Source organism: Carettochelys insculpta, chromosome 5, assembly GCF_033958435.1.
Source record: "Carettochelys insculpta isolate YL-2023 chromosome 5, ASM3395843v1, whole genome shotgun sequence".
Lineage (NCBI taxonomy): Eukaryota > Metazoa > Chordata > Testudines > Carettochelyidae > Carettochelys > Carettochelys insculpta.
The window spans coordinates 57,118,261-57,141,533 of record NC_134141.1 but is presented as its reverse complement, the minus strand read 5'-3'; the positions used below and the strand labels follow the sequence as shown (position 1 = coordinate 57,141,533).

Here is a 23,273-nt window from a genome sequence, read left to right as displayed (position 1 = left end):
ACGCTGTCAGGCTGTAACTCTGATATCTCAAGAAATGTTATTTTAAACCTGATCATGTGATGGGAGAAAGACCATACAAGTGTTCCTTAATGTTGTGGCTGTTTGGGTTCCTGGCATGCTGATTTGTGATTTAAGATTAAAATCACATTGCCAGGGATTACCACATAACCACGACCACGACCATGCCTCCTATTATGCAAATCCTTGTAACTCTCTCTCATTGGACTCCTCTACCAAAAAAAGAAACAGGAGACACTGCACCATGAAGATGCTCATCTGATCTTTCATTATGCTGAGATGAAGACCTCTCTAACAAGGTGCAGAGCTTAGCTGATTGGTGAACAGTGATTGATTTCCTCTTTGTTCACAGTGGCTAAGTTCTGCACCTGAAGAGGTGAGATGGGATACGTCTTAAAAGCCCACCTATGTGGTATGAAGTAGCTTGCTGGCTAAGGTACACTGGTGGTTGAGATATAGTTTAGAGCCTGTATGAATCCATTTGCAGAGGAGAACACTGGAGACTTGGAGAAGACCAGACTTTCCCATCAAAAATGTAAGAAATGGACTATCAGGTTTGGCTACAGCAAAGAAGCAGTCAGTAAATTTGGAAGATTGTGTGTCTTATAATTTAGTCTCAGTGTTTTTCTAAAAGTCGGAGACAAGTGTATGTTCTAAGCCAACTTATATTTAAGTGTAAATGTGAAGATATTTTGTCCACTGACTGCTGTCATGATTTCTCTATGCTTATTGTTTAGCAATGTGTATTGTTTGCAGGAAATCAGTGTTTCCCACTGGAGCTGCCATTTATGGCTGCTGCTGTTCCAGATTGTTGATGGACCTGTCCTCCTGTGCCTACTGAGCTGATATCAGTTCTGATTTTACATACTGGCTCAGTTCAGCAGGAACAGGAGTCGAGCCCTAAAGCAAAAAGATGTGCCTTTGAACACTTTCTGTTGGAAACCAGATCTAGTACAGATTATACGAGCCTGCTTATAAACATACATAGGTGTCCTAAGGTAGAAAAGTTTCCTTACAGTTGTACAGAGAACAGCTGTTGTTTTATTTCTTTTAGTAGAATATATAAAAGGTATGTAGTTAGTTACCATCAGCTTATACCACTATTTTCACAGGCCTTGCTTGCATTTTAAATGGGGAGTGGGGGAGGAGAAGGAGCTTGTCTTCACTTCATCTTTTCCCAACAAATGATCTTGTCCTCTCAGAACAATATTCTAAAGGTTGTAACACCCAAGTAGGGTCAAATTGTAGGCAGGCACTCCTGGCTATGCACCACTGTGCCTCTGCCTTAGGTGATAGGAGTAACGTTGTGGAAATACTAGTTAACAAGACATTTCTGTGACAGCTCTCATCATTTAGAACACATGACTATCAAGTAATTACTGTTGACAACTGTTTTACTGTACATACTAGGCCACATTATATAATTTAGCTCCATTGAGGTATGCAGATTTACTCCACCAAAATATCTGGTGCCTTTCTATACTTAAAAACTTTCTCTTTATATCCTTATCCCCCTGCCCCTCCAAGGGGGGATGGGATGGGATGGGGACAGTTAAGAATATACAGAGACCTTTTAGAGAGCCTTTACAAACATGCCTTTATGGTGACACTACAATAAATTTTATCACCGTTTCCGTTGCAGGAAAGATCACAGAAAAATTCTTCTAATATACCTACTACTAAATAATGGTGGTACTAGGATTTCATTGAACCTGGTGGACATCAAAAGAAGCATTATGTGCCTGCTAAAATAATCAGCTGACAAGTATTTATTGCTCAGTATTTATCTCTTCAAGGGACTTTTTGCTACCATGTGTGTAAAAAGAAGGCACAGCCCCTACTCCAGCCCATAGTTAGTTACCTAGCACAAGCCACTTGCAGTTAACTAAGGTTTATTGTACAAAACAAAAAACAGTCAAGTAGCACTTTAAAGACTAGCAAAATAGTTTATTGGGCAAGCTTTTGTGGGACAGACCCACTTCTTCAGACCATAGCCAGACCAGAACAGACTCAATATTTAAGACACAGAGAACCAAAAACAGTAAGCAAGGAGGACAAATCAGAAAAAGATAATCAAGGTGAGCAAATCAGAGTGTGGAGGGGTGGGGGGAAAGATCAAGAATTAAAGGCACTACATTTAGCTGTTTAGTATTAGTACAATTCTATATTGCAAATATCAAAACAATCTAAGTCTATATCCACAGAGGCGTTGAGAACTGTTGTTTTGAAGAAGCATTTTGCACACTTCAGCCCCTGGGCCAAAAGGGCCATGTCTGAAACTCATTAGACTGTAGGTTTGTTTCATGCTAAACACAGCAACCACTAGCAACTCCCCACCCCTTATGGGAAATTATGGGATGACTCAGTCTCTCCTGCTGAGACTGTTCCGCTGTGGATAAATAATGAAAGTCTCATTAGAACAGGGAGACTAGATTGGAGGTCTGTCCCCTCCCCGTTACCTAACCAGTGGTCCACAAAATCATTCTTTTGTTCTGGCTCAATAACTATTTGTGTTTATCTACAATGGACCAGTTATTGGGCTATAAAAAGAGGAAAAGATTCTGTAATCAATGGGGCAAGTCTAATATGAAATTTGTATATGCATAATTTGAGGAATAAGGGGGCTTTCAGATGGCTGGGTTCCTTCTGGAAGGGCCCTGTGTACACAGCTCTGTAGATTCCAGAAGCGAATAGGAATAAGGCTGATAGGAATAAGGGGATTTCAATGTTTGCAGGGTCCTTTCAAAAAGACCCCCATGTAGACAAGCCATGGGTGAGTGAAATGCAGCACCTTCCAAGTGCTGTGGCTGGCAGCATGCTAATGAGGTGCTGAATATTCATTTCATCACCTCATTAATATTTCTTTGATTTGGCCATTTTGAAGTATTCTCTAAGTGTACATATAACCTTGGAAAACTCACAATAGAACAGATTCTCTTGGCCTAGCTGGCTCTTTTGCCCAAACTACATCACACCACCTAGTGCCAGAAATAGCTCTACAAAGAAAGTAATGCCTTGAAAAGCAATTCCTCTCCAGCAAGTTGGTGGGGGTTCAGTGCCACAATCCTGAGTGCAACTGGCATTATGAAGTCAATAGCATCCAGTACCAGGACCACAGTATCCTAGCTTGCAAAAATCACCAACTTAATCATTACTCATCTTCCACTGTCTCCCATTACCCTGAAACATTATCAGCACAAAAATTATCAATGAAAGCCAGTTTTCAGAGGTGCCGAGCATCCATTACACCACCAGGACTTAATATTTAGGGCTCAGCACCTCTGAAGTATCAGAGAATTTTTGCTTAGGTCTGATGAAAGAAAATATGGTTGAGTTAACCAGAAGAAGTGTGAAAAAGAATAGCACTATAGAAGGGCAACCACGAAAAAGTCCATTTTGGCATGTCGTCTCCAAAGCCAGGCCCATAACTGCATTTTGAAATATATATTTGTTGGGGTGCTAACAAACCCCCTTTGAATATCATTAATACTTTAGTGATGTACTATTACTGAGCTGTCCTAACATTTACATTTTTAAACAGTGGGAAATAAGAGTAGGAATAAGTATATAAAATTTTCCCTCAAACACTGTCATAGATTTCAGAGACTTTTGAGAGAGTTACGTTTTTCAGGCATCTGAGAAAGTCCTGTTAGCTGAGGCCTGAAGTGAAATTACGAACTGACTTAGAGCAGGCTGTATGGTTTTATTGTTATGAAAGGAAATCTAATAACAATCCTAATAAAAAGGCCTGAGTCTCAACCAGGTATATTTTGATATATGAGCTCTTTGAATTTATTCAAACATTTGTATTTATATATGTAAAATAAATTTTCATATTTAAAGTGACTGGCTCTGTTGTGGTTCCAAACTGACCAATCCACAGAGAAGAGTTATCCAAGAAGTCCTGTCTTAATCCCATGAGCCAGGTAGGCAGACACCACCAGTTGTAGTAGTAATCCTGTCCTAGATTCTCAAGGGAACTTGTCCTAAAAATTAATTGAATGGTGACTCAAGCTTGGTGGAGGCAATATATTTGTATTGTGAATGCTATCTGTATGGAAGAAGTGTGCAGCAGGCCCCGTCATAAACCTGTACCCCTCTGTACTATGCAATGAAGGAAGTATCTTGAAGGGACAAAGGAACTGCAGGCAAGGAAAGGTGAAGCTTAATGGCATCTATTTTCTTTGCATCATATCAGAAGGAGAGACTTTAATGGTCTCTATGAAAATGAGCCTATATTTTTGATGTATCTTCTGAAGAGAGAATTTTCTGACTACCCAAAAACATACAAATAATGCTGAGATTTACCTGTGTCCAGCAGTAATGCCAAAGTACGTCCTAGTATTACTTTGAACTCTTCCTCTAATAGAATTTGATAGTAGTTCTTATGGACTCCATTTGCAGACGATTCATGCTCATATAGAAATGATGCACAAAAAAAGGATTAAGACCACAGAACACCAGTAAACTCTTCAGAAAACTGCAATACAGACAGGAGGTTCAGATCCTGAAGTTCCAAGCTAGATTTTTTGAAAGTTTATAAGACTAGAGCGTTACAGAATCATTAGCTAGAGAGCTCTTAGCCACTGCAAAAAGAGAAACCCTTTCCTTGTACATGACTCAAAATTCATCGATTGCATCACGAAAAATAAAGATAGCAGCAAGGTGCATTCCAATAGAACGCACTAGCCAACTGTGGGCCTGCACTGAGGTGAAGCACTCTGCACCAAAATTATGACGCTTGAGGCTGGGCCCAACTAGGTCTCTGAGGCTGGGGTTAGTGCCCACTCCATTAAAAGTGTTCTGATGTGAATGTCTCTTTCTTCAGTTGTAGCTTAAACGATATGCAGATATGGCAACTCTTAATGTGCTTCTTCACAGGATCACAGAATCATGGGGCTGGAAGGGACCTCAGGAGGTCATTTAGTCCAGCCCCCTGCTTCAAGCAGGATCACACACACCCTCGCCCCCCCCCCCACTAAGTCATCCCAGCCAGGACCTTGTCAAGGCGGGACTTAAAAACCTTGAGGGATGGCGAATCCACCACCGCTCTAGGCAACACATTCTAATGCTTCACCACCCTCCTGGTGAAGCAGTTTTTTTCCTAATATCTAACCTGAGCTCTCCCTCTTCAACTTCTGACCATTACTCCTTGTTCTGCCATCTGACACCACTGAGAACAGTTTCTCACCCTCCTTTTTAGAACTTCCCTTCTGTAAGCTGAAGGCTGCTATAAAATCACCCCTAAATCTTCTCTTCTGTAAACTAAACAAGTCCAAATCCCTCAGCCTATCCTCATAGGGCTTGTGCTCCAGCCCCTTAATCATGTTTGTTGCCCTTCACTGAACCTGCTCCAGCAAATCCACATCCTTTTTATACTGGGGGCCCAAAACTGGACACAATATTCCAGATGTGGCCTCACCAGTGCCAAATAGAGGGGACTAACTACTTCTCTAGATCTGCTTGAAATGCTCCTCCTAATGCACCCTAGTATGCTGTTAGCCTCCTTGGCTAGAAGGGCACACTGTTTACTCATAGCCAGCCTTCCATCCACCATAACCCCTAGCTCCCTTTTCATCATATGGCTGCTGAGTCAGTTGGTCCCCAGCCTATAACACTGCTTGGGCTTCTTCTGCCCCAGGTGCAGGACTTTACACTTCCCCTTCATCAGATTGCTTTTGGCCCAGTCCTCCAATTTATCCAGGTCCCTCTGGCTTTTCTCTCTACTCTCCAACACGTTTCCCCATCCCCCAGTTTTGTGTCATCCGCAAACATGCTGAGGGTGCAATCCAGTCCCTCATCCAGGTCATTAATAAAGATGTTGAACACCGGCCCCAGTACCAAGCCTTGTGGCACTCCACCTGAAACTGACCGCCATCCAAATATTGCGCCACAGACCACTACCTGTTGGGCCCGACCAGCAAGCCAGTTTTATATCCATCATATAGTCCAGGGATCCAATCCATATTTCCTTAATTTATGCACAACAATGTTGTGGGAGACCGTATCACAAGCTTTGCTGAAGTCAAAGTATATCACATCCACTGACTTGTCCATGTCCACAGAGCTTGTGACCTCATCATAGCAGCTAATCAGATTGGTCAGGCAGGACTTGCCCCAGTGAATCCACGTTGGCTACTTTTGAGCACTTTCCCGTCTTCCAAGTGCTCCAAAATGGATTCCCGCCATTATTTTCCCAGGGATTGAGGTAAAGCTGACCGGTATATAGTTCCCTGGCTTGTCCTTCTTTCCTTTTTTACGGATGGGCACTACATTTGCCTTTTTCCAGTCAACCGGTATCGCCCCCGATCTCCAAGAGTCTTGAAAGATAATGGCCAAATGACCTCTGCCAAGTCCCTCAGTACGTTCAGGTGCATTAAATCCACACCCATGGATTTGTGTACATCTACTTTTTCTAGATAGCTCAAAACTTGTTCCTTCCCCACAGATGGCTGCCCTCCACCTTCCCATACTGCTTTGTCTAGGACCGTCATGAGGAATTTGACCTTGTCCGTGAAGATTGATGCAAAAAAAAGCATTGAGTACTTCAGTTTTTCCTACATCATCTGTCACTAGGTTACCTCCCTCATCCAGTAATGGCCCCACACCTTCTCTGATAACCCGTTTATTGTTAACATGCCTGTAGAAACCATTCTTGTTCCTCTTTACATCCCTTGCCAGCTGCAGTTCTAATTGTGCTTTCACTTTCCTGATTATGCCTGGCATTCTCCAGCTGTATGTTTATATTCCTCCTTAGTCAACTGTCCACGTTTGTATGCATCCTTTTTGAATTTAAGCTGACTAAGGATTTCCATGTTAAGCCAAGCTGGTTGCCTACCATGTTTCTATTTCTTACTATGCAGTGAGATGGTTTTGTTCCTGGGCCTTCAGTAAGACTTCTTTAAAATACTGCCAGTTCTCTTGAAGTCTTTTCCCCTTCATCTTCATTTCCCAAGGGACCCTGTTCTCTCAGGTGGTGCATCTACCCTTGCATTCCTCTTTTGAAAGAGGTATGCAAATGAGGAAAATCAAAAGTGCAAATGAGATGCATATTTGGCACCTCATTTGCATATTATGTCAAAAGCACTTCTTTCGAAAGAAAAAAACCAGTGTAGAAGCTGCTCTTTCGAAAGTAAACCCCATCTTCGAAAGAATCCTTCTTCCCTTTATTTAATGGGAAGAAGGATTCTTTCAAAGATGGGGTTTACTTTTGAAAGAGCAGTGTCTACACTGATTTTCTTCTTTTGAAAGATGTTCTTTCAAAATAAAAAAATGCAAATGAGGTGCCAGACATGCAAATATACACCTAATTTGCATTTTTGATTTTCCTCATTTGCATACCTCTTTCAAAAGAAATCTGCTGTTCTGAAATCAAGGGTCTGTATATTACTGCTCACCTTTCTTCCTTTTGTCTGGATCCTGAAATCTACGATCTCATGGTTTCCGCAGCCCAGGTTTCCACCCACTTCTATTTCTCCTACTAGTTCTTCCCTGTTTATGAGCAGCAGGTCAAGTTGTGCACAGCCCCTGGTCAGTTGCTTCAGCACTTGTACCAAGAAGTTATCCCCAACATTCTCCAAAAACTTCTTGGATTGTGTGTGTGCTGCTGTATTGGTCTCCCAACCAATGTCCGGGTTATTAAAGTCTCCCATGAGAACCAGGGCCTGTGATCTAGAAGCTTCACTTAGCTGCCTGAAGAAAGCCTCATCTATCTCATCTCCCTGATCTGGCGGTCTATAGCAGACACCAACTACAACATCAGTTCTGTTACTTCTGCCTCTAAGCTTGCCTAAACACCTCAGGCAGCTGTTGTGCAAGTCACTAACAGTTTAGAATGTTTGCACGCTAGATACAGTTTGAAGCCTGGGGACCAGGACCTGCCCCATTCTGAGGCTAAGTACCGTCTGGAACTTTACAAGATAGCAACTAATATCTAAGAAACTGCCAAGAGAGGTGTATACATGAGGCAAAGACTGTCACACAGAGCAGCTGAAGCACAGGAGTTCAATCTCACTGTCACTGACAGCAACTAGAACTGTGGGTGGGAGAGCTCTCTTTATACCAAGCCATGGAGGTGCCACTTGAAGGATCACTGAAGCTAGTCCCCTAATGGTACTGCAGAGGTGAAAAAACCTCTGGCACTGGTGCATAAAACTAATACGGAATGGACTCAAGAGTGAGAACTTCTCAGAAACTGTAAGCATTGTGTTTTCGTAAGTAAGGTTACAGCTAAGTAGTGGAAGTCATTAGGCTTAAGAGCACAGGGAGAGCTCAGTTTACATCAATCTGGAAACATGGGTCTGCAAAGCTGCCAAACATTTTGGTGCATGCACATATTGTCCTATCTGACTCAATAAATGAGTCAATCGATGGTCATTTGCAAAAGGAAGAGCTAGTCAAATTATCTGGAAATGCACAAGCCTATTCAAGGAGGTGTTATAGGATTTTTCCAACTTCTTGAGACTGCTGCAGTTGTTTACTCAGTTTTTTTCAGTCAGCAATCAGTGGTGTGATTACAGTAAAAAGACAACCAGCCAAATCTCAGGCAATGATGACATACTAAGTTTTGTTTTGCTTTGCTATACTTCCTTCCAGTTCATTTTATTGAAGGCAAAATTTGCCTAGTAGGACTAATAATATTACTGAAACTTTCTGCTAGCTGACAAATAATTTTTGTTTCAGAGGTTGATGACAATCCAGTGCCTATAGCTATTCAGGTCTGGGTTCTTGGCCATTAAACAATCTAGGCACTATGGCTACATCTACATGAGAAGTATCTGTCAACAGTAATGTCTGTCAACAGTGCTGGGTTGACAAAACCTCTGTGAAGTGTGCATCTACACACAAAACATGACCAACAGAGCTCTCCTCTGTCGACAGAGAGCAGCCAGACTGCCCTGCCCTCTGTTGACAGAATGGCTGACCCAAAGCTCTGCAAACAGGGTTGCTCAGTGAACCACCAGCCCTCTCTGTTGACAGAAGTGTCTACGCTGTAAGTATTATTCCTCAAATTTTCAAGGCGTAACACTGCTGAGACAAATGGAGAGTTCTGTCAAGACTCAGTTGACTGAACGCTTTATGTGTTGTAGACGCTGCCTGAGTTATGTTGACAGAAGGCCCCTTCTGTTAACAAAACTATAGTGTAGAGACAGCCTTAGAGTACACTTAATCCCTTTAGAAGTAGTTCATGACAATAATCCTTTTCTATAATTAAACAGATATTTAAAGGAAAATGGCCAATGGAAGCAAGGAGAACTCTTCTTTGGCATTTGCTATTGAACAGACCACCACACTGCAAATTCTCAAAATAGGGTACCCCCAGTAAAGCAGCAATTAACACTGCAATCATGAACTTATTTGGAAAATTCAGACAAGCAGTTGGAGGAAAAATACACCAGAGTGTACAAATGCTAGCCAGATAGGTGGACTAAAGCAGGTCCACATGTGAAATATTTTGAATCATAGACAAGATTAGGGCTCAAGCATCTGGTAGCATACCTGCACTTGATATGATTTCTCCCTCTACCAAGATAAATATGCGTTTTTTTGTAACTTCACTAGCAGTTAGACTGCACAGAAAAGGTAAAAATCTAAAGTGTGCCCCTAAATTCAACAACAACAACTAGCATTAGACCCTGTGCAGTGAAGACTCTACTTGTATCTTAACTATAGAGTCATTACAAAGCACTGCAGTACACACCATCTTTTACAGATCTAGGGAGTAAAAGAGGACTAAGAAGTCCATATTTAGTTAGGGCTTCTCAGCTTATTGCATCTTATTTTAGCCACCCAAATCAGTAAATTTTTGGTTGCTCATATAGCATTATTTAGTGGTCTATAGCAGCGTTTTTTAAAGTTTTTGAGACTTTGGAACACCAAACAATGTTTTCATGTAGAACATCTACGAAAACTTTCTTCAAAAGTAAAAATTGTCAGACCAAAACCCACCAAACAGCAACATATACAGCAAAAACAAAATTAAGTAATTTAATCGGGTATCACGGGAGTGAAGTAGAAACATTGTATCTGGTTTTAATAACAAAAAATATGTGATTTGAATTATTTTTCCAAGTGCTCATTGCACACCGGGATGGAACATAGTTTAAGAAATACCGGTTTATAGAAACAATGAGAAGTCCTGTGACACCTTAGCTGCGTCTACACATGCACGCTACTTCGAAGTAGCGGCACCAACTTCGAAATAGTGCCCGTCGCGTCTACACGTGCTGGGCGCTATTTCGAAGTTAACTTCGACGTTAGGCGGCGAGACGTCGAAGTCGCTAACCTCATGAGGAGATAGGAATAGCGCCCTACTTCGACGTTCAACGTCGAAGTAGGGACCGTGTAGACGATCCGCGTCCCGCAACGTCGAAATTGCTGGGTCCTCCATGGCGGCCATCAGCTGGGGGGTTGAGAGATGCTCTCTCTCCAGCCCCTGTGGGGCTCTATGGTCACCGTGGGCAGCAGCCCTTAGCCCAGGGCTTCTGGCTGCTTCTGCGGCAGCTGGGGATCTATGCTGCAGGCACAGGGTCTGCAACCAGTTGTCAGCTCTGTGTATCTTGTGTTGTTTAGTGCAACTGTGTCTGGGAGGGGCCCTTTAAGGGAGCGGCTTGCTGTTGAGTCCGCCGTGTGACCCTGTCTGCAGCTGTGCCTGGCATCCCTATTTCGATGTGTGCTACTTTGACGTGTAGACGTTCCCTCGCTGTGCCTATTTCGATGTTGGGCTGAGCAACGTCGAAGTTGAACATCGACGTTGCCGGCCCTGGAGGACGTGTAGACGTTATTCATCGAAATAGCCTATTTCGATGTTGGCTGCACGTGTAGACGTAGCCCTTATGGGCTAACATATTTTTGAGCATAAGTTTTCGTGGGCAAAGACCTGCTTCGTCAGATGCATTGGAATGGAGATTCCAGAGCAACGTCCATTCCAACGCATCTGACGAAGTGGGTCTTTGCCCATGAATGCTTAAATTCAAAAAATCTGTTAGTCTATAAGGTGTCATGGGACTTTTCATTGTTTGTGTGGACACAGATTAACCTGGCTACCTCTGATACTGGTTTACAGGACATCACCATTCTATGAGTTTGTTGCAAACTGCTTCTGAAACAGCTGAAAAATTGGGCTAATTTCCACAGCTTTAGCTGTAAAGTTGCCTGGTCATTTCTGCTGAGAATTTCATCCTAAATGTGAAAATTCTGAAAATTTTTGTCTTATAGCTAATGCTGTTCTTACTAGCTGTCCAGATAAGAAGGTCAGAACATGTCCTTGTATAACAAACCACGTACAGAACTAACAGGACACACATTAGCTGGATTAAAATCTATTTGTAGGTACCAAAATTAGTTGTTAATGAGAAGACAAATACATGTGGCCATTTCTATCAGGATGGCTTTGATTGGTTCATCGTCCAAAGACATTTATATCAATGATCTAGAAATTATATAAAATCTTTGCTGATAAAGTTTGCAGATGATTGGTGGGACAACAGGATACTGATACAATGTGACCTGAGTTATCTGATTAAATGTTCACAAGCCAACAAAATGTTTTAATGCAGCTAAATGCAAGGTAATACTCCCGGGAACAAATAATGCAAACTGTACCTACTGTGTGCAAAACCAGTATCTTGGGAACCAGTGATTCAGAGGACTCCACAATGCAAATTTGGCAGATAAGGTGCATCTCAATGTACAACTAAAGTGTTGTCTGATTCTCCTAGCTGAGTATATTAGCATGGACTCCATACACATTTACACATATTTCAAAGTTTTGAGTAAGGGGGTATTGGAAGGTGGGATTAGGCAACAACAGGCTCATACCGAAGAGGGGGTCCAGGGAAACCCCCGCAGTGACCCAAGCATGGGCAAGTCCCCAAACTGCAGGACCAGCCCCCTCCTGCTCCATCCTCCAGCCATCCATTATCTGGTGTAGGGTGCAGGCAGTGGACAGCAAGAGCAGGAGCAGTGGGGCACCTCCCCTCATTCGCCCTCCTTCCACCCTCAGCATGCTGAAGGAACAGCAGCCTGCTCTGCCATGCTGCACCCTCCCGGCCCCCTGAGCCCTGCTTCTCCATGGGTGGCTGGAAGCAGAGGCTACTTCTCACTGCTGTTAAGTGGTAGGGCTCAGCGGACTGGGAGGCTCCAGTGTGGTGAAGCAGAGCAGGCTGCTACTTGCGCCACGTGGTGACTGTGGGAGGGGATAAGGGGAGAAGCAAATCCCCTGCTGCTGCCCATGCTGTGCTCCAGGTAACCTGCCCCCATCCGTAGGACAGCTAAAGCGGCTGCAGCAGGGCCTCAGACAACTGCTCCACTTTGTCCAATGGATGGGATGGCTCTGGGCAGCAACGTGGCAGAACATGTGACAAGTCTGCATACAAACATACCCTGTAGCAGCTCCACTGGGTTTACTGCTGCTTTGTACTGACAGAGTGGAGCAGTGGGGCTACCTTGTGCCCCAAAATCTGGGCTGATATAGAACATGGAAACAGTATGAATAAGCAGAAAACGCTCATGCTGACTAGAGCACAAAGAATGCAAGTCACAAATTGCACTCGTGGCTTTTTATCCATCTCTTAGGCTGTGTCTACACTAGATAGTTTTGTCGACAGAAGGGGCTTTCTGTCAACAGAGTCTCGACAGAACTGTGCTTTTGTCTTGACAGTTATCCCTCAAAACTTTGAGGCATAACACTCTGTGGACAGAGTACTGTTGACAGAAGTGCAGTATAGACACTTGTTGACAGAGAGGGCTTCCTGTTGGCAGAGCTACCATTCCGCTTTGTCATCAGAGGACAGCGCAATCTGGCAGCTCTCTGTTGATAGAGTAAGTTGTGTGTAGCAGCAATCTGTTGGTAGAGGTTCTGTCAAGATTTCTCTGTCGACAGTAACTAATGGTATCAGTTAGACCAGAGCAGATGAGATTATAGATTCTGATACCTTGCAGTGCTTCATCTGGCTGTAGTTCATTTCCAGCGACCAGAGGATACAGATGAATACAATATTCTATGCATGGACTAAACTAATTCCGAATGAAGGTGAAGTAACACATCTCTCTGTAGATTTGTGTTTAAAGTTTACATACACATAATCTGGAATAAACATGTGTAAGCACAATATAAGAGTTAAGTAAGGCCACAGAAAATAAGATCTAGCAAAAGATTCAGGAGGAAAGCAAAACGCAACCAACTTTCTTCCTTGAAAGAAATTAATTTTAGATTCTTTGTCATACAAGAAGGAACATTCCACACATTTTTTCCCACTGGACAAGTTCCTTACATGTAAACCACAACAGCTTCCTTAGTTTCAGAGCTATACCATGCCTTTCAAAAGCAATATCTAGGCAGATGAAAACAGAATGCCTGTTTTGCTTAGGCAGAACACTGGGCTGATACAGAACGTGCAAACCATCTGAATGAGCAGAGCTTAAGCAAAACACATGAAAAGACAAAACAGTCAACAACTCATTTTTCATTTTTATTTAACAAGTGCTCTTGAACCAGATAAACTTAGCTAAATATTTACTATTTCTGCATCTGCTTTGAAACAAATACTACGAGCACTTCAACAGATATAGATTAAGAGACCACTGGCTAGTCTGCACTATACAGTTATGTCAAAGTAACACCTTTTTTGTCAATCTAATTATGTCAGTAGCTACAATACAGCCTTCATCCTGCCCACAGAAGTACTCTACTACACCAATATAAAAACTCCATCTCCATGACAGGTGTAAGGCTATGATAGTGTAGTTAGGGTGATGCAGTGTCTGTGTTCCATAGATTGGTTGTTGCTAGTCTTTTCCACGTGACAACAGGAGCTATGAAATTGACAGGAGATCTGGGAGGCTAGACCCAAGCTTCTCCTCATTCTCGAGGTCAGGATGAGAATGTGAGAAACCTGCCCCCATCCCCATCAGTCGACTAGCAAATAGCATTTTCTGAGCTTGTAATATTCAAACAGTAGTTTTGATTTTGATTTATCAATAATTACATAACAGAAGCAATAGGCTCCTGCTATTATTACAGCTTTTGTTTCCACTTCCAATGTCTGTATTTCAGGTATTTAAGAGAATTTATAGACAATCCAGATTACAACTAGAACACAATGTGGGCAACAATGAGGCTGTGAGTAAGCGGGATTTAGAGATGACAAAGGACCCTGGTAAAATAAATTATCATGTTCAATCATCTTTAGATACTACTGCTATATTCTAACAAAATGACATTTCCAAACACCTATTTTCATAGTGGGTAGGGTGGGATGTGGGATTACACTAAAAAATGGAGTTCTCTCACCCTTTTCTATAGAAAAGATCTGATCATCTGGGTCTAGTCCCTGCACTGATATGGACAGCAATACAAAACTAACCCATAAATCTTAGTTCTTGAACAAGTTCATTCACCAGTTTCACAGCCCTTTGATTTTTTAATCCAAGTTGGTTAAATCTGTAGGCAGTACGTAGAAGAAAGCCCAAAAGGTCATCAGTTGTATTGCTTGCCACAATCACCTGAAGGAAAAAAAATTGGAGGAAGAGGGAGGACAATCCAATTTAGATATATTACTCCAAGTACAATCATTTCTAGCTGTGCATTACATGATACATATTGCCCCCCCGCCCCCGTAAAATAAACCCTAATTTAATCATGGAGTCTTCTGAAAAACAACAATTCAATAAAGACTGAAAATAAATTGTCCCCTAAAAAAGAAGGAAAAGGGTAATGAACTCTCAGAACTAGATCATGTGGTCAGATTACTACATAGTAGCATATTGCAAATTTCTAGGAAGAGAAGAAGTGTCATTACAGAGTCAGATCAATGGCCCACCTAGCCCAGAGTACTGTCTTCTAACAGTGGCCAATGCCAGAAATGTCAGAGGAATTGAACAGAACAAGCCATTTTCAAGTAATCCATCATTTGTCATCGAGTCCCAGCTGCTGGCACTCAGAGTTTAGGGATACCCACAGCATGGTGTTGCTTCCCTGATTATTTTGGCTAACCCATTTACACTTCTGGCCTTCACAACATCCCATGACACTGAGTTGTACAGGTTGACTCTGTGTTGTGTGATGAAGTACTTATGTTTGCTCTAGACCTGCTGTCTATTAATTTCATTGGGTGACCTCTAATTCTTGTTAAATAAAAGATAAATAACATCCCCTTATTCATTTTGTCCACATCATTCATGATTTTATAGACCACTATTTGCCTCTTTTGTAAGATGACCTGTCCAGTCTTTTTATTTCTCCCCATTTTAAAGTTGATCCAGACTCCTCATAATCTTTGTTCCCCTTCTCTGTCCTCCTGAGCAGATGTTTTCAGAGCACTACTCCCAATGACTCCAAAATCTCTTTCCTGAGTGATAACAGCTTAGTTAGGCACCATCATTTTGCATGCGCAGTTGGGATTATCTTTTCCAATATATATATTGTATACAATATATATTGTATTTGTATATATCCACATTCATCCATCATTTTGTAATCCATCCATGCAGTCTTACAAGATCCCTTTATAACTCTTCACCATCAGTTTTGAACTGAACTGTCTTGAGTAATTTTCATCAAATGGAAATTTTGGCACCTCACTGTTCACTCACTTTCTCAGATCATTTATGAATATGTTGAATACCACAAATGTGTCAGTATAGACTTCTGGGGGACCCTCTTATTTTCCTCTTTGTTGCTACTATGGTTTGTTTCCTACCTTTTAACCGCTTATTGATCCGTGAGGGGACCCTTCCCTCTTATCCCAAAACAGTTTCTTTGTTTAAGAGCCAATGGTGTGGGAACTAGTCAAGGACCATCTGAAAGTCCAAGTCCACTATGTCGATTGCATCACTTTTGCTGATTCCCTCAAAGAATTCTAATGTAATGGTGGGGCATGATTTCCCTTTACATAAGGGAGGCAATAGGGATGCCTCTAAAGGAAGTAAAAGGCTTTCTGAGCCTAGCTGGCCTATAATACACAAGGATAAACCTGGCTAACTCAGCGAAGGATTATTATTTATCTTGTTAAATACTATACTCTCTGAAAATTAATAGCCTCATTCTCAGGGAGTTCCTGAAAGATCTGTTGCATAAGAGAACTCCAAGCTTCCAAAACTAACCTGGGTCTTTATCAACAAAACTATTTATAGAGGTTCTGCACCTCCAGCTAGCATTCCAGTCATAACGTAGGCACACACACCAAACTCTTGCCTCTTGCAACCTGTATTCATCCCTCAGACTTCTATGCACATTCTACACTTTTCCTTTCAAACATTTATTGTTATGTCTTTTGTTTAGGCATTTGCTGACTTGTTAAAAGATAATGCATCCTATGAAGACGTTCTTTACCAGTCTGTTGCAGCATTTTAGGCCTAATATTGCTTCAAGTGTGCTGATTTTCAACCTACTCTCCTATTTCTTATTTAAATTATTCCTACTGGTGGGGAACTTGGTTCCACGCCCTGTTTCTGACTCCTTTCTGTTGGGGCATGTCCTGTTGTTCCTCCACATTGCTCATAAATGTTTTTTCTACATGAGGCCACCTAATGCCTGAGGCTCTTTCTAAGTCCTTGTTTTGATCTCCGACTCCTTTTGCAGAAACAACTCATCCTTCACCTAGCAGGAGGGAGTCACATGCTATTGAACTTGCTCTGTTCAATCTAGCTATCCTTAAACTATGAATTGTTACTGTCTATAGCACTCCATCCTGATCAGTGCATTGGTAGATTGCCTGGAAGGTACTGTAGCATGGCAATACGCTCTCTGTGTGTTGTACGTAAACTCTCGATTTAATGGACCATGGTTTAGTGGACTTTGGGAGCAATGGATGTCCGCCAGCCCCCCCTGTTGTTCCCAAACTCTGCTGGGGTTTCTCAGATCCCAAACCCACCAGTTCCCTCACATCCCCCAAAAAAATGCATAAGGTAACTTACCAAAGCCGCCAGAGCTGCTGTGGCTGGAGGTGCTGCCACTTCTAGCTGTGCTGGAGGAGCCGCTGCAGCTGGACCCTTCGCCATGGGAGCTGCCACACACTCTTCCCACCAGGGGTGGGGCACTTGTGCAGGTAGACAGCACTTGCATACACGTCCCTGGTTGGAGGAGCACGTGGCACAGGCGGCTCCTCCAGACCGTGATGGTAGTGGGGCTCCAAGCCTGCTACCGTGTCATTGTCTCTAGCTATGGTGGTGGAAAGGCTCCTGCTGCCAGGGCTGGGCTCCCAGCCATGGTGGCAGCAGAGTCTCCAGCCATGGCAAGGCTCCAAGCCAAGGCAGTGGCAGAGTCTCCAGCTGCTGCAGCGGTGCTCCTGCTGCCACAGAGGAGCTCCAAGCCACGGAGGTGGTGGCATCAGCATCTCCAGCCTCAGCTCCTCCAGCAGCGACTCCAGCTCCAGCAGTGGCAGCTCTTGTTAGTCACTGACGTGTTTTGTTGGGGAAGGGGCGTAGGGACTGAGGGAGGCTGGTGGGGGTGGGGGCACGCTTGATACCATCTCTGTAGAATAGAAAATCTTGGTTCTTATTACGTTAAGCCCTCTGATTAAATGGACTTTGAGAATTATTGACATCTCTCCCTGCCATTAGTCCATTAAATCAAGGGTTTACTGCTCATTGTACCTGCCACCAGCAGTGACTTTCCTGGAAAGAACATTATTATTTTCATGTCACAGACCTGACGTTTCCATAACATGCATGGCAGTTGCTTGAGTGCACTCAGCTGCAGTTCTTCATGATGCTTTTTAATAGCTAATAATCAGACTTCGTGTCCACCTTTTGCCAGAAAATAACCTGAAGAAATTGTTCCACTGCAGCACAGAGCACAGCACATGCAGTTCCTTCTTTATCTGAAGATATCTAGTTTCTGAATCTGCCAGGACTGTAAGTAGCAAATACCATGGGCATTGCATTAGCGCTTCTCCTAGCCCTCCATCTGAGGCATCATACTGTAGCTCCAGACACTCCCCAGTTTTATATTATTTTAGGTCTGGTGTATCGCTTACCATTTCTTTAGTTTTTCAAAAAATGCCTATTCTTGGGTCTCTATTTTCACACTGCATTCACTGGGTTTTAACAACTGTGTCAGAGGTTCTGATAAGTGTGTGCAGTATCTGGAAAGATAGTTGTCCACCTCTCTAAATTGCTAGATTTCCTTCAAATCCTTTGGTCTTGACATTTCCTCAATGGCTCACAGTTTTCCAGGGTCACCTCAAAAGTTATCAGATGCAGAACCATTCCATCCAAGGCTCTCCTTCCCCCATCCCCCAACTGTGCTGCATTCGCTGTGGTGGCAGGAACCTGAGCAGCCCAGCCACCTGCTCCAGGCTGCACTGCCTTTCTCTCCCAGCCCTCTGCACCATTCTTCTCCACAGTGGTGGGAAATGGAGCACCCTGTGGCTGGCGCACTCTGCTGCCCACTGTCACAGTGAAGCAAGTGCAGCAGACTGGGAGAGGCCAGTGGAGTGGAACGAAGCAGTCTCTAGTTCCTGCCACTGTGGTGAGTGAGGGGGCCCAACCCTGCTGATGCCCTGGGCCAGGGCCCTCCCCGCCCAAACTGCCCTGGGACCTGTCCCCAGGATGGTTGAGGCAGCTGCTGCCAGACTCCACAAATTGGAGGGCCTGAGGCAGCCATGCAGAACTATCCTGTGGATGGGACAGCTCTGGGCTTAGGTAATGATTTCTGCAACGGGACCCTCTGGAAGCACTGTAAAGAAGGAGAATATTTTGGCTGCAGTTTTAATTTAAGTTAGCATGATTTTCTTTAATTCTCGGTTATCAGCTTTTTTGTATGAAGGAGAAGGTTAAGAAGGTTACTGAAAAACATGGAAACACTTACCTGTGAAATAAACTCTCGGGCAATTCTCTGTCCACCAGAAGAAAAAAGCAAAAAACTAAGAAGAAGATGCCTGACCAGGTTTTTGGTGCAAGGTTGCTTTTTATCAATTTTAGTGCTAGCTGCAGCCTGCAGATCTGTGATGGAGAGGGCTGTAGAGCTGAAAAGCATCATCAGACGATTATATACTTTTCGAGCTTCTACCTGTAGTGAACAATGTCAAAAGAAAAAGGATCAGAGAAGAGCACAAAAGTTGTATTTATCATATTTTTAATGAGGGTTGTGCGGTTTGTTTTATAAAAACCATGTGAATCATTGGAAGAAATCATGAAATAAATTCAAGAACTTGAGTTTAAGAAGCACAAAAGAGAACAGGGAAGTAAGGTTCACGCACATTTTGCTTACACTGATTCACACAAACACAAATGGGCAAAATTGAAAATACTTCACTTTCTTTGGTCTTGCAAACTAAGCAGCCAAGACATTGACCAAGGTTTTGACCTTTTTTGTAATGAAAGGAAATGGAGAAAATCCATCAATAGAATGCAGTCAGATTTTTACATGGTGGGAAAAAGAACAGAAGGCTCACTTCAATATTGTAGCTACAAATTAATTAAATCCCTATGTAATCTGACATCAACTGATAAAGCTTTCTGATAAGAATGATGGGGGTTGACTTCTTCCTGTATTACTTGCAACATGTTTATTTCCCTTGTTTTTTCAACAGCCAATTTAAATGTATTATATGTATTAAAACAAAGATTTTTGTGCCTACAAAATAAGTTATTAGTTCATCATAAGCAGCTATTATAAAACATATTTCATGGTAATACTGTTCATTACATAAAAAACACGAAACATAAGAACAAAAACAAAACATACCAAGGGATTAGGACATGAGCCCCATCAGTGTTCCTGAGTTCATTTTTTGTTTTAGCTGTTTGTTTCTTTGCACTTACTGATCTTTTCACATTAACATTTCTATACATGCTAGCTTGAAAGAGTTTGCCTTACTGAAAAGGTAATTTTTCACTGAAGTCTGATATGTCCCAAGTTACACTAAGGAAGCTACACTGCATTAATGAAACCACAATAAAAAAATATCAGAAATAATGAAACATTATGGTTTCATTGAAAGTAGATTGCTTCCAAACACACTTTTAAAGCATGGCTGTCCTGCAAGACTGTACATCACATGAGCTCGGAAATCCTTCCACAATGAGATTCAGAAAAAGCAGTGAACAAGGTCTACCAATCAAGCTTATCTGATACATTGATATTTTGCAGAAGTAAACAAAGCCACTATGGCCTATAGTACACTTTACAAACCCACTTTCTAAAATGTTTACATTTGGAACATAGAATTTTCTATTCTATCTACTGTAGAATTGTACAACTTGAGGAAAACCCTGCAAAGCCCAACCAATTTGCCACATAAACACCTTGATTTTCAGGTACACAGTTGCTAAGGACTCTCAGCTATGCCTACATCACCCACCAGAGTTTGAGTCCTCTGTTCTTTATCATTGTGTGGACTGTAGTAAAATGCCAGAAGCCACAGAAAAGTATCAGAAGATTCATCTTCACACTTCAGCAACTGCTCTACAGCGATATCAATCCAATCTCTAAAACGAACCAACAAAAACCAGCTCTCAAAGATATCAGCATAAGATCTGCAAAAGAATTGAAAGATATTTCGGTTTATTAGCTATTCATATTCTTGTGGAAAGCAAAAAATTCCAAGCAGAAGTTGCCCATTGCGTGAAGAAGCTGTTAAGTTTGCAACTGTTCATTTCCCACTTGTGGTCATTGCTAAAGTACCTGCTGAGGTTGCCCACCTGTGAACTGTGAACACCTCAGAGCTATACTATGACACCTTCTGTAGGTGCTAAGACCTAAGTCGCTCCCTGCCTCAGTCAGAGGGAGGCTTTCTTGTGATAGGCAGGTGACACGAACCTCTGGGCTCTGACTCTGACACTCTTCTGGGCTCTGACTACCACTGCTTTGCCTTTCAAGTAAAACATTGGAGGTATCTCAGTGCTACTCAGAAGCCTTGTCGCCTCCAGCCTTGCATGACACACAATAATTACAGTGCCAAGCTCACTGCTGTGGAGGGAATAGTACACATACATCCATTTGTATGAGTTAACAGAATATCAGCTTTAATATAGCATAGCAATGTAATATAATAAAAGCAAATATAAATTTATACACAAAGAAATTGAAGAGATAGAGAGCAAGGGTAATAACAGGTGACAAATCAAACAAAATTTATCACACTTGTGCTAGAGCAAAACTTAATTTTCACAGGCTACCAATCCTTGTCTACAAACAGTCTCTCAGCTGAGTTTTTACTGCAAAGCTTACTGGTTATCAGTCTAGCCAGGATCCACAACACTTACAAATCACACAGACCACCCATCCCAAGGAAATTTCTCAGTAAAATGGATAACAAAATGTCTTTTTGCTTTTCCTTAAATTTTCCAGACCTCACTGTCTTTATTCCTAAAGACAGAATTACTCCCTGTCCTTCTTCTGAGGTGTTCAGATTCTGGTGAACACTCTCCTATTGAATTCATATTCCGCTACTGGTTTCCTCTGTATGGCCTTATAATGCTTAATTCACAAATAAACGTAGGTTGGGGTGGGCAATAATTTTTGATGGGGGGCACTCTTAGAATTTGGGAAATGGTGATGGGCCACACTTTTCCATTATATTAATGAAAGGGGTACAGGGTCTGGGATGAAGCTGGGAGTAGAAAGCAGCTTGGGGTAGGCAACTGGAGTTCAGGAGGGACATACTGTCTGGGAAGGAGTTTGGATGAAGGCGGGAATTGTGACCTAGGAAAGGAGATTGTGGGGTGGGGTCTGGGAGGAGGTTGTGACCAGGCACAGGAACGCAAGAAGAATAGCAGAAGACTTGAGCTGTGAGCTGGGGCAGGGAGTTCGGGTGCAGGGCAAGGTTGGGTGCCAGGTGCATGCTCTGTCCAGGAAGTCAGCAGCACACTTGGACAGCCTCCCTGCCTAACCCCCTAACCTGCCTAACCTCCCTAACCCCTCCCTAACGCTCAAAGCAGCCAGCTGCTGGGGCCAACGTGTCTGTCTCGGCATGGCACATGCCATGGGGAGGAAGAGGTCTCTACAAGCTGGCTGACCTTGCAAGCATGGCCCAGGCAGCTACCATTGGCCAGAAACTAGCCAATGGGAGCTGCAAGGATTGTGCTGGCAGCAGGGACCTAAAGGGAACCACACAGAGATGTATATGCTAGCCCAAGCCACAGGCTTGTGGGGACATGGCAGGCAGGGAACCTGCACGAATGTCCTCCTGGGCCACGGGACATTGGTAGAACAAAGGATCATGGCAGGCCAGGTCCGAATGTTTGGCAGGCCAAATTCAGCCATAATTTGCCTGCCCCATCTAGGTAGATAGGTAAACCAACTTCTTTTTTCTGCCTATGATAAGATTCTGAAATAAACTTTTTAATACATGCAACTTTCTACACAAATTCTTAAATATAATTGAAACATACTCTCACAATGCTTATGTGTCTATCACAAGCTTTCATCTGACATGTTACATGGTACTATTTATGCATAGAACCATGAAAGTGGCATATTAAGTTTAGTATGTTTTTCTGGCTTAATATTAGTTGTTGTTACAGAACAGAACATACAGACCCTTGATAGCAGTAACATACAGACCCTTGATTTCAGAAGAGCAGACTTTGACTCCCTAAGAGACCGGATGAGCAGGATCCCTTGGGAAACAAAGATGAAGGGCAAAAGAGTTGAAGAGAACTGGCAGTATTTTAAAGAAGACTTACTGAAGGCACAGGAACAAACAATCCCGCTGCGAAGTAAGAAATGCAAACATGGTAGGCAACCAGCTTGGCTTAACAGGGAAATCCTTAGTCAGCTTAAATTAAAAAAGGATGCATACAAGAAATGGAAATGAGGACAGTTGACTAAGGAGGAGTATAGACATACTGCTGGAGAATGTCGGGCAGGAATCAGGAAAGCGAAAGCACAATTGGAACTGCAGCTGGCAAGGGATGTGAAGAGTAACAAGAAGGGTTTCTACAGGCATGTGAACAATAAATGGGTTATCAGAGAAGGTGTGGGGCCATTACTGGATAAGGGAGGTAATCTAGTGACAGATGATGCAGGAAAAGCTGAAGTACTCAATGCTTTTTTTGCTTCAGTCTTCACAGACAAAGTCAACTTCCCAATGACAGTCCTAGAGGATGCAGTACAGGAAGGTGGAGGGCAGCCATCTGTGGGGAAGGAACAAGTTCTGAGCTATCTAGAAAAACTAGATGTGCACAAGTCCATGGGTCTGGATTTAATGCACCCCAGGGTACTGAGGGAATTGGCAGAGGTCATTCCTGAACCTTTGGCTATCATCCTTGAAGACTCTTGGAGATCAGGGGAGATACCGGGTGACTAG

General features: G+C 42.7%; 2 protein-coding genes across 5 annotated transcripts in view; one reads left to right on the top strand and one right to left on the bottom strand.

Annotated features, from left to right (window-relative positions):
• Nucleotides 1-23,273, top strand: part of AOPEP (aminopeptidase O (putative)) — a 436,790-nt gene that overhangs the window by 397,073 nt on the left and 16,444 nt on the right. Inside the window, exon 18 of one of the 4 annotated variants that reach the window (XM_074995131.1) lies at nucleotides 371-3,843. The exons of the other annotated variants lie outside the window; for them this stretch is intronic. The gene's annotated coding sequence lies outside the window, so the exon portion shown is untranslated. Of the gene's footprint in view, nucleotides 1-370; nucleotides 3,844-23,273 lie in introns of those variants that run through there. 4 annotated transcript variants of the gene reach the window in all.
• Nucleotides 13,233-23,273, bottom strand: part of FANCC (FA complementation group C) — a 199,089-nt gene continuing 189,048 nt past the window's right edge. The window contains exons 12-14 of the mRNA XM_074995137.1: nucleotides 20,325-20,499; nucleotides 18,830-19,030; nucleotides 13,233-14,523 (exon numbers count right to left, since the gene is read on the bottom strand). Of these exons, the coding sequence (XP_074851238.1) occupies nucleotides 14,380-14,523; nucleotides 18,830-19,030; nucleotides 20,325-20,499 (520 nt within the window). The 3' untranslated portion in view covers nucleotides 13,233-14,379. The remainder of the gene's footprint in view (nucleotides 14,524-18,829; nucleotides 19,031-20,324; nucleotides 20,500-23,273) is intronic.